This window comes from Sodiomyces alkalinus (assembly GCF_003711515.1).
Source record: "Sodiomyces alkalinus F11 unplaced genomic scaffold SODALscaffold_2, whole genome shotgun sequence".
NCBI lineage: Eukaryota > Fungi > Ascomycota > Sordariomycetes > Glomerellales > Plectosphaerellaceae > Sodiomyces > Sodiomyces alkalinus.
Window position 1 is genome coordinate 2945551 of NW_021167080.1, and position 14471 is coordinate 2960021.

Below are 14471 nucleotides of genomic sequence, written 5' to 3' on the forward strand. Positions count from 1 at the left end.
ACGAGGGCATGAGAGGAGGAGCAGGCGGAGAGGTCCAAAAAGCATCATTGTAACATTAGTTTTTTTCGCAAGCGGTCAGAGCATGTCGAATATATACAATATCCAGGATATGATTTTGCTGAGGACTGAATGCCGACATGGCATGAAGATGAGTTGGAACCTACGAACCAGGGTCCGTCGAACGTCAACCGTCAACGTCAACCGTCAACCGTCGTCAACCAAACCCCCCCTTCCCCTGCACGCGTCTCACAGCCCCAACGACGCCCTTGGCCCAGCTAAACCACCCCGGCTCAACGCCCAGCGCGCCCTCGACCTCCCTTCCGCCACGGGGATCGCGCCACACGCCGTCCCGGCGATCCACGGCCCCGTAGGCGGCGGTGTTCTGGACGCGGCGCAGGGCGTCGATCCAGGCGCGACAGAGCGGCGGGGAGTCGACCATGAGGTTGGCCTCCTGGGAGTGGCACCAGGTCTGGGTGTCCTGGTTGCCGGAGCCGAGGATGGCGACGCGCTCGTCGGCGATGAGGAGCTTGACGTGGCTGGCGCGGGGGCCGGACCATTGGACCAGGGGCTTGGCGTGGTCTTTGGCGACGTACCAGTTGTAGTGCAGCTTGGAGCGGGCGGGGGTGGGGAGGGAGGTGTGGAGTTTGTGCGAGATGAGTTCGTTGTGGCCTCCTTGCATGGGGAGGAGTTCACCCTGGGGGGGTGTTGTTGTTAGATGGGGGAGGGGTTGTCAGTTGGGGGGGGAGAAAGCGATGTATATATGGAATATGGATAGGAATAAATGCGGGAAAGAGAGGGGAGGAGGAGGGAAGCGTACAGTGTCGTTGTAGCCTAGAGAGATGTAGCACCACACGTCTACGCCTCTTTCGCAGGCTTCGGTTATAGCGGGGAGGAGAGGCTCTGCGTTGAGGGTCGGGGTCTGGATGAAGACGGAGTGTTGGGCGTTGCGGAGGGCGGAGAGCCAGGCTGCGTTTTGCGGGTTGACGATGTCCTGGTTGTTCGGGAAGCCGTAGGGCGGTCGGTTGACGAGGGCCATGGGGACGGGGTCGTGTGGTGGATGTGGGAGGTAAGGGGTCATTTGTTCGGCCGGGGGGAAGTCTGGGGGCCGGTGCGAGGCGAGAACGACGTAGCCGGGGTGTAGTGTGTGGTTCAGGTGACGGGTGATGGGTGCGAACGCGTCTTCGCCGGGACGAGCTGTGACGGAAGCTTGTACGCGGAGGATTTCGGAGGCCTGGTCGTGATCGTAGTGGGGATCGTCGTGGTGGTGCTCGGGGAGGAGGTCGATGTCCGATTCAGGGGCTGGGGAGGAGGTGGAGGTCGAGGTCCAGGTGGAGGTGGAGGTGGAGGTGCCGCTGTTGGGATCCTGCTCGATCGGAGCAAACGGACTCGTCCAGGTCATCTTGTCCGGATCAACAACGACAGGAGTGCCTCGCAGTCTTCCGGCGTCGTCGAACAACCGCTCATGACTCTCCGTCCAGCTCGGACAACTATCCTGCGCGCCCGTGGCGGGCGAACCGATCAACGGCAACCCAGCCCCCAGCCCCTTGCTCCACGTAATCAAGGCCATATCATAGATGGAGTCGACCACCGGGCCCTCGAACTGCACGGCCATCTCGAGGTTGTTGGTATCCTGCACGTTGTTGCTCTGCACCAGGGCGATCCTCCGATCGACGACGGTGAACTTGGCGTGGAAGGTGCCCAGCAAGGGGCGGTGGTAGTTCATGACGTGCAGGTCGAGGTGCGGGATGTCGCTGCGGCGCGGGAGGGCGACCTGGCGGTCGGTGAAGTCGCGCTCGGCGACTTCGTGGTGCGGGTCGAGGAACTGCTTCAGCGAGCCGCGGTCGTACATGAGCTTCACGACTACCTTGCTGCGGCGTTCGGCGCCGACACGGCGGGAGAGTTCGCGGAGGGCGTTGGTGAGGAAGGTGGCGGCCACGCCGTTTTGCCAGTAGTTGGTGAAGAGGAGGATTTCCTTTTCGGCGCGGACGATGAGGTTGGACATGTGGCGCGCGATGTCCGGGGTGCTAGAAGGGGCGAGGGACAGGGGGCTTAGCAATGAGCGTCTGGAGAAGGGAGGGCAAAAGTGTTGGCTGGCTCACGTAGAGATGATGGTCAGGGGTACAGTTCCGCTGGTGCCCATGAGAGAAGGACTGACGACGGCCTGATCAAGCCTGTCGTCTATGGTCCTCAGCGAGTCACCGTATATCTGGAGGAAAAGATCGCTAGGCTGCGTCTTGCCCCATGTCGCCAGGGCGGACGCCTTGTCTAGCGATGACAGTCCACCGGATGGGGCCACATCGCCGCTGCTGTTGGCCGGGTGGCTGTCTTTTTCAGCTTCATGACGATGTTGATGTTGATGATGTTGCCAACTCTTGCCATACAACTGGTCCCAGGCCTCGCTTGGAGTGAGTGAAGGTTCCTTGGCTAACAGTAGGGAAACGCTCTTATGGGCGGAGCAATGGTGATACAGCTCTTCGCTGATGTCCTTCACCTTGTCGATGGTTTTGGTCAGAGGCGTAGGCGGCATAGTCATCTTCTGTCCTGCGTCTGTATCCTGTATTTCTCTGTGTGAAGAAGGGAGAGGAACGTATGAGCGGATAGAAAGCAAGCTTAGATCCTTCGCCACTGGCCACTTTGGCTTGGCGACTTGGCGATACTTGGACTACGTAAATGTTTGAACACATGGAGTGTCCAACGTGTGGGCTAGAAGATCCGAGGTCGGTATACAAAGTTAAGCATCGGCGTTGGGCGCAGGAAAGGTTACCACTTGATAGACACCGCCCCCCGACGTTCGACTTCGACTCGCTACCAAGGCAAAACTGAGTTGCCGCCGTTCCCCTGGCCCGACCATCGAGGACCGCACCCGCCCTTCTGCTCGGCGCACTTGTTCACTTCGCCGTGGCACCGTCTGGGCCCTAGTTCTAGCGCGCCATCTCGAACACCACGATCTGCAACGGCAATGTCTCATCACTTTCATCGGAGGCATGAACGTACGTATTGGTGGGCTACACATCAGCCGTCCGTTCACAGTAACACCAAATCGAGGGGCATGAAAGTTCGTGCATTATCGTCCAAGTCATTGCCCCCCATCAAAACAAAAATTGACCGGCTGTGCTGGAAAAAGAAGATAAAAAATAAATGCAAACAGTCCACTGCGGCTCGATTACGCCTGTGGCTCGGAGGCGATGCTCAGCTTGGAAGCCGAACCCCGCGATCCGGGCCGTCTGCTCTCCGTCCTCTCCATCCCTGAACCGGCTCCATCCACGGCGCTGCTTTCTCGCGACAGCGGCGACGGTTTCTCGGGAGTGACGGACCGGGAATCGGCACGCGGCCGCTTCGGCTTGGTGGAGGAGCTCACGGACAGCTTGCTGCCCCGTCTCGGTTTCTTCTCCTTTTCCGATGTTGTCGGCCCGGTCGACGATGAGCCCGAGCTAGCCTTTCGGCTGAGGCCGACTGCGGCGGCGGCGGCGGCGGCGGGATCGTCGCTCTCGACGGTCGGAGTGATGTTCCGCGGCCGCGGCGATGAGCTGGTAGAGCTGCGGCGGCGCGTGGTGCTGCTGTTGCCGTTGCTGTTGCTGTTGCCGTTGCCGTTGCCGTTGCCGTTGCCGTTGCTGTTGCTGTTGCGGCGGCGGTACTGCTTCTCCAGGGCAGCGGCCCGGGGATGCAGCTTGTCCGTGTCGTGGTCTCGGTCGCGGTTCCGGCTGTGGGTGGCAGCACCAGCACCAGCACCAACACCAACACCAGCAGCGGAGGAGGACGACCGCGTGGACGGCGTGGTCGGCACGCCGGGGACGCGACGCCAGGGTAACCACCAAAAGATGCCCCAACGCTCCTTGGCCAGGCGGCGGTCCCGTTCCTTCAATTTCTTCCGGAGGAGGGCGCGTCGCTCGTTCTCCCGCTCCCAGTATTCGGCGCGGTACAGCTCCCAGTTCTCGCGGAAAGCCGGGGTGAAGGGCTTGGCCAGCAAGAGCAGCTTGACGTAGTCGCCGCCCGACGCGAGGTCTTCCTCATGGCCGTGACCATGACCATGACCATGACCACTGCCGGTGGTAGTAGTACCTCCTCCTTTCTCCTCGTCTTCGGTGGTAACGATAGGTATGGGAGGGTGGGCACCGGGGGCGAGGCCCAGTTCTTTCTCGACGTCTCGTTGGATGGGGGGGTCGACGTGGCGGTAGGACGAGCTCGCGGTGTGGGAGAAGAGGCCGTAGGTCAGGAAGAAGCCGATGGTGGAGGCGAGCTCGGCCCACCAGGAGCGGCGGATGAGGACGAGCTTGCAATTGAAAGCGCGCAGGCCGCGGTTGGAGACGGCGAACCAGCGACGGGGCCAGCGGATGCCGCGGTCCCAGATGCCCGTAACCCAGACCAGGATGGCGGTCATGATGCCGCCCATAAAACAGAGCTTCTCGAAGGTCTCGATGCCCCAGTAGACGGAACCCCCGACGCCGCTGCCGTCCTCGCGCGGGGCCAGGAACAGGCCGTAGCCGAAAGCGCCGATCCAAAGGGTCAGCAGGGCCAGGAAGAAGGTGTGGTGGCGGCGACGGGCACGGAGCTCGAGGAACTGGGCGCGCAGGGAGGCTTCGAGGACGAGGAGGTTCAGGTAGACCATGGGCGGGGAGCTGGGTGCGTTGATGAGAGGGTCGGCGAGGGCGGACACGCCGCTGGTTCCGGTGACGGCCTTGGCATCCTTTCCGGGGGCGGGAGCTCCCTTGACCAGGGAGTCCAAGTGGTCGGCCATGAACTCGTTGGCGTCGCCTGGGGGGGGGGGGTTGAGGGAGGGAGAGAAGACAAGCAACGACAATGGGGTCGGCTACCTGGTAGACAGGGATGGTTGCATGTAGTTTTTAGGGGGAGAGATGGGTAGATTGGATTGTCGTGAGCGAGGAGCGAGGCGTTGATGTGTTGATTGCTGATGGGACGTGACGTGACGTGCTGTGGTTTGGATTTTTGGCTTCCTTTTTTTCTTGGAGTTTCTGGGCTGTCAGCTGTTAGCTGTCAGCTACATGTCACTGCTGCCTCTACCGTCACTTTGGTGGGTCATGGAATAACTTGAGCTCCGGAAAAGTATTACGTACGTTCTCTATGGGTACATACCTTACGTATTCGTACTTAAGACTGGGCCTCTTCCTTAGAGCCTCGGTACACGTACATCGTGCTGCGTCGGAATTACTAATAATAAGGGATACCTTACCTTAAGCTTAGGACCTACCTTAGTTATTAGTACCTGCGCAGACAGACACCATCCTCTGTCCACGTGGACTACAGCGAATCAGGCCCATCAGACACATCAGACACATCAGGCAGCAGTCTTTCTTCTGACTATTCTCCTTTATCTCCTTTCACTCTCCTTTAAATCCTTCCATCCCGCCTCCTCGCGTCTCAAAGCTGTTGACGAATCGAGTGGACGACCTCCCGACGGACACGGGGTAACACTTTGGCCCGGCCATTCCCCATTCGCCCCGCTTAACCTCCGGCGACACCACCCGTTAACTCCGAGCTCCGTCCACATCCCTCACTGCTCATCCGAGGATTCCATCCGAGTCATCCCTCCTGCTTTACCCTTTACGCATACGCCGTGCTGCGGTTCTAGCTCCCGCCGTCTTGGATCCAACCTTGGTCGATGCTGGTTCATGCTGCGTAGGAGTGTAGTACGTACGGTATCTCTTCTCTTTGTCTCAGCCCCCATCCTACCCCCTGCTGACGTACCCAACCAGATTGTGCACACCCTTGTCCTCTCCCGTCGCAGTCGCAGTCGCCCTCGCTCTGCCCTCAGCCATCCAATGCCGCGTCTCCCTGTAGCCTTGATCCTTCCGCCGCCCTCTTAGAACCGTGCCTTTAAAACCCCCCACTCAAGCATCCCACCTTTGGCCAAACCCCCTTCTGAGTCCCGGCATGCTCCAATTTCAGCCTCCATCCCTTTCCGCCGTGATCAACGGATCGCGACTCGGTCTCGCTGCGGCTTCCGCTCTGGTGACCAGCACAACTACTCCCACCGCTTGCTCCTCTTCCCCGGCCTCCATACGTCCCCTCTCGTCCCCCGAAGACGCCGCCGCCCAGCGAAGATCCTACCAGACCGCGACCACCGCGCATAAGACGAGGGATATGTCCGCCGATGAGAAGGCCAGGCCACAACGGCCCCATATCGCCTGGTTCCCCCTCGGTTACAAGGACGCCGCTTACCAGTGGGTATGTCTGTCTGCGCCTCCCCCTCCTCTTACCTTACGTGCTGTCGTTACGAGTCGATCAAGTTTTGTTGCCGTCGCTGACATCCGCCACCTTCCGCCATATAAGTGGACAAGTATATCTCCTACCCTCGCCGAAAGAAACGTCCTCTCCCACATCCCCTACCTCAGAGAGGCGCGAGACCAGCACGCCGCCGCCGCCGCCACCGCCTCGGCCCTCGATGCCGCCTCCCGCCCCGATCCTTACGGGCCCCGGGTATGGCGGTCACAGATGGTCACCCTCTCGGGCAAGGACCGCGCCCTCAACGAATATTCGATCGAGCGCGTGGGCGAAGAGGTGGACGACAACCTGGTGGTCCTGCACGGCTACGGCGCCGGACTGGGCTTCTTCTACAAAAACTTCGAGCCCCTGTCGCGGGCGCCCGGGTGGAAGCTCTACGCCCTCGACATGCTCGGCATGGGCAACTCGACGCGCCCGCCCTTCCGGGTCCACGCCAAGGACAAGGCGGGGAAGATCGCCGAGGCGGAGGCCTGGTTCATCGACTCCCTGGAGGAGTGGCGGAAGATCCGCAACATCGACAGGTTCACCCTCGTCGGCCACTCGCTCGGCGGCTACCTGTCGATCGCCTACGCCCTCAAGTACCCCGGCCGCCTGAAGAAGCTGGTCCTCGTCTCCCCCGCCGGCATGCCCGAGGATCCGTTCGCCGTCAGCGAAGCCATGCCCGAGCCCGACATGTCGACGCTCGAGAACGAGTTTACACAGGACCAGGAGAGCGTGGTCCATGATGAGCGGAACCGGGCCAACGCGCAGGTGAAGACCAACAAGGCGACGACGACGACGACGACGACGACGACGACCAATGGCGAAAGCACCAACGGCAAAAGCACCAACAGCAACAACGCGCCGAAAAGGCCACTCCCCGGCTGGCTCGTCTGGCTCTGGGACGCCAACGTCTCGCCCTTCAGCATCGTGCGCTTCACGGGCCCGCTGGGCCCGCGGTTCGTCTCCGGGTGGACGTCGCGCCGCTTCAACCACCTCCCCGCCACGGAGGCCCAGACGCTCCACGACTACGCCTTCTCCATCTTCCGCCAGAAGGGCAGCGGCGAGTACGCGCTCGCCTACATCCTGGCGCCGGGGGCGTTCGCGCGCAGCCCCATGGTCAACCGCATCGCCGGCGTGGGGCGGCAGATAGTGGCGGCGGCGGCGGCGGCGGAGCGCGAAGACGGCAGCGGCGAAAAGGTCAGCAAGGAGACGGGCGTGCCCGTGGTGATGATGTATGGCGAGAACGACTGGATGGACGTCGCGGGCGGGTTTGCGGCCCAGGAGAGGCTCAAGGAGGCGCGGCGCAAGGCGTTGCTGGAGAATTCGGACGAGGAAAAGAGGAGGGAGAACGGGTCTGCGAAGGTGGTGATCGTGCCGAAGGCGGGCCACCACCTTTACTTGGATAATCCTGAGGCGTTTAACGAGATGCTGCGGAAGGAGATGGACCACACGCGGGAGCAGGGGATGAAGGGGATTGTTTAGAAGTATGGTTGCGTGGTAGCGGGTAGAAGGTTACATGGCGAGAGCGGCGTTCTTTTTTTTTTCTTTTTTTTTTCTTTTTTTTTTCTTTTTTTTTTCTTCTTCATTTCTTCTTCTTTTTTTTCTCGGCCGCATCAGCCAGGATCGGCGTTTTGGAGTTGAACTAATTGAAAGTCGTGAGAATCATGAAGAACTTTTTACGCACACACATATATATATATATATATATATATATATACATATATTGTTGTTTGGTTGGGTGATGTTGCCAGGGTTGTACTGAAGCCTACCTAGGTATATTGTGTAAGGTACCTTACCTTGTATATTTGACACAAAGCCCATCATTATCTCCTGGAAGCCATAATGGAATTCGTCAGGGTATGTGACACTCAACATATGGAAAAAAGGAAAACAGGAAAAAAACAAAAGAAACGATGGTCCCAGAGGGCTCAAACTCTCGGCCTTTGCATCATTAGTACGACTGAGAAATTGATTAATTAGTGGAAATTCTGTACCATCTCGGAGACATCCAACTACGTACCGCTCTAACCAACTGAGCTATGGGACCTCAGACATGTGTCTTGGTGGCCAGGAATAGACCTAAGCTGTTTCCTTGTCGCTCACGATGCAGAAGTGTGGTGGACATGTGGACATGTGGTACGGGAGACAAAGTACGAATATGGATCCTCACACAGATCCAGGTACAGATTCGTATTTTGGGCAATGAATTTCCGTACTCAGCCCCAGCGTAGAAACCACAAAGTACAAACGACTCATGTACTCGTACTTCGAACTGCTAAGAACGGTCAACACCGAAACGATCACTGCCTCCCGACATACCAAGTGATTACTTCGTACTCTGTACGGCGGTTCTTTGTATTATACCTTCTTCTGCTCCTGAAGGTACCTTATCTTAGGTAATTACTCTAGGTATACTTCTTCTAGGTACTCCACGTATGGTTGCCCCTTGCATTATAATACCCGTACTACCGTAGAACTCGATAGATGCGGTTTTGAGCTATTGTGCCTCTTCCTTTACCGGCACTTCCGATACTGCCTCCTCTGATGCTGCCGCTTTGACTGCCACCTCCGATGCTGTAGCCTCCGATGCTGGTTCTGCTGATACTGGCCCTGCCGCCTCCGATTCTGGCTTTACTGGTGTTGTCCCTGCTGCTGCTGCTGATGATGATGATGACTCTGCCGGTGATGGCACTGCAGATGCTTGCCTTGTCCCGGCCGGTGCTGTCCCTGCCGGTGCCGTCCCTGGTTGTGGCCTTGCTGGTTGTGGCCCTCCCGGTGCTGGTCCTGCCCATGGTGTTCCTTGTGGCGGCCCTGGCCATGGTGCTCCATGTGGTGGCCCTGTCCACGGTGCCCCTTGTGGTAGTCCTGCCCATGGTGCTCCATGTGGAGGTGGCCCTGTCCATGGTCCTCCTTGTGGTGGCCATGCCCACGTTGTCCCTGGCGGTGGTCCTGTCCACGGTGCCCCTTGTGGCGGCCCTGGCCATGGTGCTCCATGTGGTGGCCCTGTCCACGGTGCCCCTTGTGGTGGTCCTGCCCATGGTGTTCCTTGTGGCGGCCCTGGCCATGGTGCTCCATGTGGTGGCCCTGTCCATGGTGCCCCTTGTGGAGGTGGCCCTGTCCATGGCCCTCCTTGTGGTGGCCATGCCCACATTGTCCCTGGCGGTGGCCCTCCCCATGCTTGTACTGCCCATGCTGGCCCTGTTGGTGCCGGCCCTGCCGCTGCTGCCCTTGCTGCTGCTGCCCTTGCCGCTGCTGCCCTTGCCGCTGATACACTTGCCGCTGTTGGCCTTGTTGGTGCCGTCCCTGCCGATGCTTGCCCTGTGGATGCTGGTGTTGCCGGTGCTGGTGTTGCCGGTGGTGGTGCTGCCTCTCCTCCCGGTGCTGCCGGTGCTGCCCCTTCCGGTGCTGTTTCTCCCTGAGCTGCCTCTCCTTGCGCCGACCCCGTCGATGCCGTCCCCGCTGACGCTTTCTCGGCTTGCCCGCCCGAGCCTACATTGGAGGCCGGCGTGGATGGACCACTCAATTCGATCCCAGAAGCGGCCAATATCTTGTGCCTCCGAGTCCACCAATTCTGTATGGTCGACGAGGGAATCCTGAAGAAGACGCTGGCTTCTTGGTATGTCGGTCTCCGGTACCCTGCGGGTACGACGGTGTTGTCCCCGAGGTCGCGTTCTCGTTCGCGCATTGGCGGGGCGCGTGGAAAAGGCGGGGGTTCGACGATGGCTACGTAATGACGCTCGAGGAATTCCAGGACCTGTATACGCCGTTGGTTCGGGTACGAGCGTTCAACGCGTGTTATCGGCTTGAGGGCGTGTTTGCGTTCGCTGATGGGCTTCGGTTTCGGGCCCGGTTTCTTTTTCACCGGAGGTCCGGACTGCGAGTTTGCAGTTGCCGGCGGGGGGGCCATGATGATTGTGATGATGTCGGGTACAGCGAGGTGATACTGTAGTAGAGGATTGTCATTGCTTGTACCTGTTGTACTTGTTGTGCTTGATGTTGAAGTTATTAATTGTATTTCCTTGAATTTTTTTTTTCTTTTTTTTTGCTTTTCTTTCTTTTTTTTCGGCTTTGGGAGCGTCGCGTTGATAAACGGAAAGTATCGAGTACCTGTACAGACTACGGACACGCATGCTCAGTCCAGTTCTCCACCGGCTGAGTCAACACAAAATTGTATTTGTTGAGTTTTGCAAAGACTTTTGTGAAGTACACGTGTACACGTACCAAAAGGTACGGATTCTTTCGTCTTTCGTACCTTGCCTATTTAGGAAAGGGGGCTGCCGGGTGTGGGGAAGCCCCTGACTAAGGTACCTTAGACAAGCCAAGTGGGGCCCTGACGAACCGAACGTCACCAGCGCTACGAACGTTACGTCATTTGTCTGAGCTGGACCCCTGGCCAAACACTTTGGTACGAATAAAACGCGAGGCGGGTTGATGCTTTACTAAAAATATGGAGGAATACGAAGATCTTGGGCAGTTCTACAGTAGTGAGTCTCGTTCTACATGTGTAGGCTTCGGTTCTACACGTACAACGTACACTAGCAATCTTCCCTATCTTCCTCGTATCCATCGAGTCCTGCCGCCTGCCTCCTTCAAGCTTTCGTCCTCTCGCTCCAACCGAAGCGTCCTCGTCCTTCTCCCAAGAAATCACAAAAGAAAGCTACGGCGTACATCCATCACCCCAAGCAAACACAGCAATACAAAGGAAACGAAACCGAAACCATCATCACCATCATCACCATCATCACCATCATGCCCTCCCTCCTCCGCGCCGCCCTCCCCTTCGCCGCCCTGGCCCACGCCGCCTCGGACGTCGTCTTCAACCCCGACTCAAACCCGCCCCTAAACCTCTCCCCTGTCGTCTTCCGCGAAGCCGCCGCCGTCCCCAATGCCACCAACGCCGTGCCCCTCGCCTTCGGTGACAGCTCCGACGACACCGGTGCGAACCAATGGGGTCTCCGGATCCTCGTAACCGGAAACGTCCCCGTTCGTGACGACGACGACAATGACGATGACGATGACGATGACGATGAGGACGTCACCCAGCTCACCGTCATCTCCCTCATTGCCCCTGAAGGTACCAGCAACTCGACCTGCCTCTCCGTCTGGGAGGCCTCAGTTCGGACGCCACCCGCGAGGCCCAGGACGATAGGGGATCGTGCGAGGTCTTCAGCTCGCAGTGCAGGGACGCCCTCGAGAGCGCGGCTTCCAACCGGGACGGCTGTGGCAGGGTGGATATACCCGATAGCTGCAGCGAGTGGTTCTCTAGCGACAGGCAGTGGAATGATGGTGAGTTTTGGTTATTCCATTTTTTTACTCCTTTTTTTCCCTTTTCCCCTTTTTTTGGTTCTGCTTGCCTCTTGGTGTCACGGTTGTCTAATGATAATCGCCTGCAGAAGTAACCTCCAACGCCACCCTGAGCAGCCGCGTCTTCGCCCGCGCCACCGACCCCGAAGACGCCGGCTCCGACGACGCCAGGGCCGCCTATGCCCGCGCCGTCACCCACGTCTGGCCCGTCGTCGTCTCCCTCGGCGATTCGTCCGCCCTGCGCTGCCTGCGCGCCTCCGACGTCCACCAGGGCAGTGACGAGCCTGACCGGGTGCCCGACCGTGACCCTGATGCGGATGGGGACAGCGACGATGACGATGACGATGATGACGACCGCAATGGTAACGGCAGCGGCAGCGGCAGTGGCTCGGGCAGTGGAAACGACGACGATGACGATAACGCCGCTGGAATGGTGCGGGCCGGCGTCTTTGGTGCTGTCGGTGTTGCTGTTCTCGCCGCTGTTGCCGCCTTCTAAACGACCTTTCGCCGTGGAGCCTGGGACATCTAAGGAGGGAGTGGCCTGTCTAATGATACACATCATAAGAGTGTAGCATTGATTGCCTTTGAAGCACCCATGTTGAGAAGGGCTTCGTTGTCCATGATACATCTTGTAATAATCATCAACCTGATATTCGAGTTGAGCTTTTCTATTCCTGATACCGTTGCATGGCGTTTCCTCTAACAACCAACCCCCTGTATCATAACGTGGACTATCTCCTGAGACTATGTTCATTCCTCTCTCTCTCTCTCTCTAATATCCCGTGAAAAGTCAGGACAACGTCTTTTGTGGCTCTTGGAAATTGCATGGCCATGACTATAATAGCTGGCTGGTGGCCTCTAGTGGCTATCAAAAATAAACATAAATATAAAAACGATATATATAAAGAAAAGGTGAAGAAGACTGGAAGAAAAGAGAAGAACAAAACGAAAAAGGCTGGTCTATGCAGGCAATTCTTGAGGCGGCGGTCGTGGATGAACTCGAGGCAGGCTATAACCATGCAACTCGGTCGCCGGGGTCAACGGCCCCTTGACATCGTTGGAGCTAACTGGCCAACTCGGTCCCTCACTATTCTGAAGACCTTGTCCTTGCCTCCTTTTCTTCTTCTTCTTCGTCTTCTGTCTTCTCCTCCAGAAGAACAAGGCCGTTCCACCTCCAATGACCACCAGCGCCCCTACAGCAGCTCCGGTCCCGATCGCGGCCAACGCCCCCGTCGAAAGATCGCCGCCGCCGTCATCGTCATCAGATTCATCAGATTCATCACCGCCCTCATCGTTGTTCACACCATCGGAAGACTCCGGCAACGGAACGGGAGATTCGGATTCCCGTCCAGGCATAACCCCCTCAGACTCTCTCGACCTCTCGACCTCCTCCTCCGTCAAAGCAGTCCACGCACCCTCCCACGAGGTCTCCCAGTCATTATCCCCCGCCTCCACCGTCTCAGCCTCGTCCTCGATGCGTTCCGCCCGCGGGGAAGACTGCACGTTAGGACCCGGCGCCTGGGCGAGGAACCACTTCTCGCGGTGCCAGTTCGCGCCCAGGAAGGCGTCCTGCAGGAACGCGCGGCCGAGGACGTGGTGGCCCTGCCCCCCCGTAAAACACGGCAAGTAAGGCGTCGGGACGTCGGCGAGCGGCGGGGTGAGGGTCAGGTTCAGGTGGGCGAAGGGGATGCGGATGGTGACGACGTCGGTGTTGGAGGCGGCGAAGAGGGAGAAGGTCAGAACGGAGGCGGAGGAGACGATGAGCGGGTAGCGCGGCGAGGCGCGGTCCCAGAGGTAGAGGCCCAGGGCGTCGTCGTACCGCACGGGGAGGTGGGCGGCGATGGCGTCGCAGGTGGGTTTCGGGAGCGTGAGGTAGGGCGAGCACCCGTCGACGCGGACGGGGAGGCCGCTGGTCGAGGCGGCCACGTCGTCCCGTATCAGGAGCCCCCGCTGCTCGGAGGTGAAGTGGTCGAAGGGCGAAGCGCCCTGGACGACCTGGATGCTGATGTCGCGGAGGGTGATGGTGTCTTGGAAGGATCCGTCCCCGACAAGCACGGGGCCGACGACGCGGTTGGGGTCGTAGCCGCCGAAGAGGAGGGAGCCGGCGACCTCGGCGCGCCTCGACGCCGACCCGATGTGCATGCCGAACGAGTTGGAGGGGATGTCGCCCTGCTCCCACAACACGCCGGGGACCAGGCTGGCGTTGGTGGGATAGCTGCCGTCGTTGGAGAAGGACTGGTTGACGGCGCCGGGGGGCCCGATGCCTAGACAGCCGGCTGAGAGGGGGTACCACTGGCCCCCCGGGTACGCGGTCATCAGACCGTCGACGAGGACGGGGCTGGTACGGGGGACGGTCGCACTCGCCCTGTCGTTAACCGTCATGGCGTCGAGCCACATCCGGTGGGTGCTGAGCATGCCGCCGACGGGCTGGACGTCCATGCCGAGCATGTACTCGTCGGGGCGAGGCGTCCAGGCTATGCCGCCGGAGAAGCCGTGCCTTCGTCGCGGCTGTAGGTCCCTGCCGTGGAGGCATAGCAAGGATGGGAGGAGTTTCGACGGCAATAGTCATCAGTCAAGATGTAGGACTGGAAAGTCCGGCCGGGGAAGAGGTTGACGGACTGGTCCTGACCGAGAGTCACCTCGACCGCGGGCCATGGTCCGTCGGCCCCAAAGCCCTGAGAGGACCACGGCACGCGGACGGGAGAGTTCCCATGGACTTGAGTGCAGTGGAGTGGCAGTAGAAAAAGGACCGACGACATGAACAAGCGAGATAGGCTCTGTGGTAATAAGCCCATGGTGATCGTTGAGATGGTGCATCGCCGGCATCTCACAGGTGTTGTATAATAAATAGCATCCCCAACTCAGATTACAAGAGTAAACATTACATGTATACACAAAGCGTAGCAGAGGAAGAGAGAGAAGAGAGAACAGAAAGTAAGGAAGGC

At 59.1% G+C, this 14471-nt stretch overlaps 6 protein-coding genes and 1 non-coding gene across 7 annotated transcripts; 2 read left to right on the forward strand and 5 right to left on the reverse strand.

Moving 5' to 3' along the window:
• Positions 1 to 214: 214 nt before the first annotated feature.
• On the reverse strand, positions 215 to 2527 carry SODALDRAFT_271224 (phospholipase D active site-containing protein; the record flags this gene model as incomplete). The annotated part of the gene is made up of 3 exons (XM_028607758.1): positions 215 to 694; positions 818 to 2024; positions 2100 to 2527. 3 exons carry the CDS (start codon positions 2525 to 2527, stop codon positions 215 to 217), a joined length of 2115 nt encoding a protein of 704 aa, XP_028468532.1.
• A 636-nt stretch (positions 2528 to 3163) lies between these two features.
• SODALDRAFT_322020 (hypothetical protein) lies at positions 3164 to 5774 on the reverse strand (the record flags this gene model as incomplete). Its single annotated transcript, XM_028609676.1, has 4 exons — positions 3164 to 4752; positions 5147 to 5166; positions 5514 to 5630; positions 5704 to 5774. 4 exons carry the CDS (start codon positions 5772 to 5774, stop codon positions 3164 to 3166), a joined length of 1797 nt encoding a protein of 598 aa, XP_028468533.1.
• A 115-nt stretch (positions 5775 to 5889) lies between these two features.
• SODALDRAFT_338393 (abhydrolase domain-containing protein) lies at positions 5890 to 7704 on the forward strand (the record flags this gene model as incomplete). Its single annotated transcript, XM_028612778.1, has 2 exons — positions 5890 to 6183; positions 6289 to 7704. The coding sequence occupies 2 exons, from the start codon at positions 5890 to 5892 to the stop codon at positions 7702 to 7704; spliced, it is 1710 nt and encodes a 569-aa protein (XP_028468534.1).
• Positions 7705 to 8136: 432 nt separating this feature from the next.
• SODALDRAFT_t69 lies at positions 8137 to 8269 on the reverse strand. Its single transcript has one exon. It is a non-coding gene; the product is annotated as a tRNA-Asn (tRNA).
• On the reverse strand, positions 8247 to 10352 carry SODALDRAFT_356738 (hypothetical protein; the record flags this gene model as incomplete). Its single annotated transcript, XM_028613936.1, has 5 exons — positions 8247 to 8268; positions 8326 to 8437; positions 8747 to 9711; positions 9789 to 10165; positions 10347 to 10352. 5 exons carry the CDS (start codon positions 10350 to 10352, stop codon positions 8247 to 8249), a joined length of 1482 nt encoding a protein of 493 aa, XP_028468535.1.
• Positions 10353 to 10669: 317 nt separating this feature from the next.
• On the forward strand, positions 10670 to 12022 carry SODALDRAFT_376489 (hypothetical protein; the record flags this gene model as incomplete). The annotated part of the gene is made up of 4 exons (XM_028614822.1): positions 10670 to 10706; positions 10817 to 11296; positions 11332 to 11508; positions 11616 to 12022. 4 exons carry the CDS (start codon positions 10670 to 10672, stop codon positions 12020 to 12022), a joined length of 1101 nt encoding a protein of 366 aa, XP_028468536.1.
• Positions 12023 to 12486: 464 nt separating this feature from the next.
• SODALDRAFT_356740 (hypothetical protein) lies at positions 12487 to 14285 on the reverse strand (the record flags this gene model as incomplete). Its single annotated transcript, XM_028613937.1, has 2 exons — positions 12487 to 14044; positions 14113 to 14285. 2 exons carry the CDS (start codon positions 14283 to 14285, stop codon positions 12487 to 12489), a joined length of 1731 nt encoding a protein of 576 aa, XP_028468537.1.
• Positions 14286 to 14471: the final 186 nt, after the last annotated feature.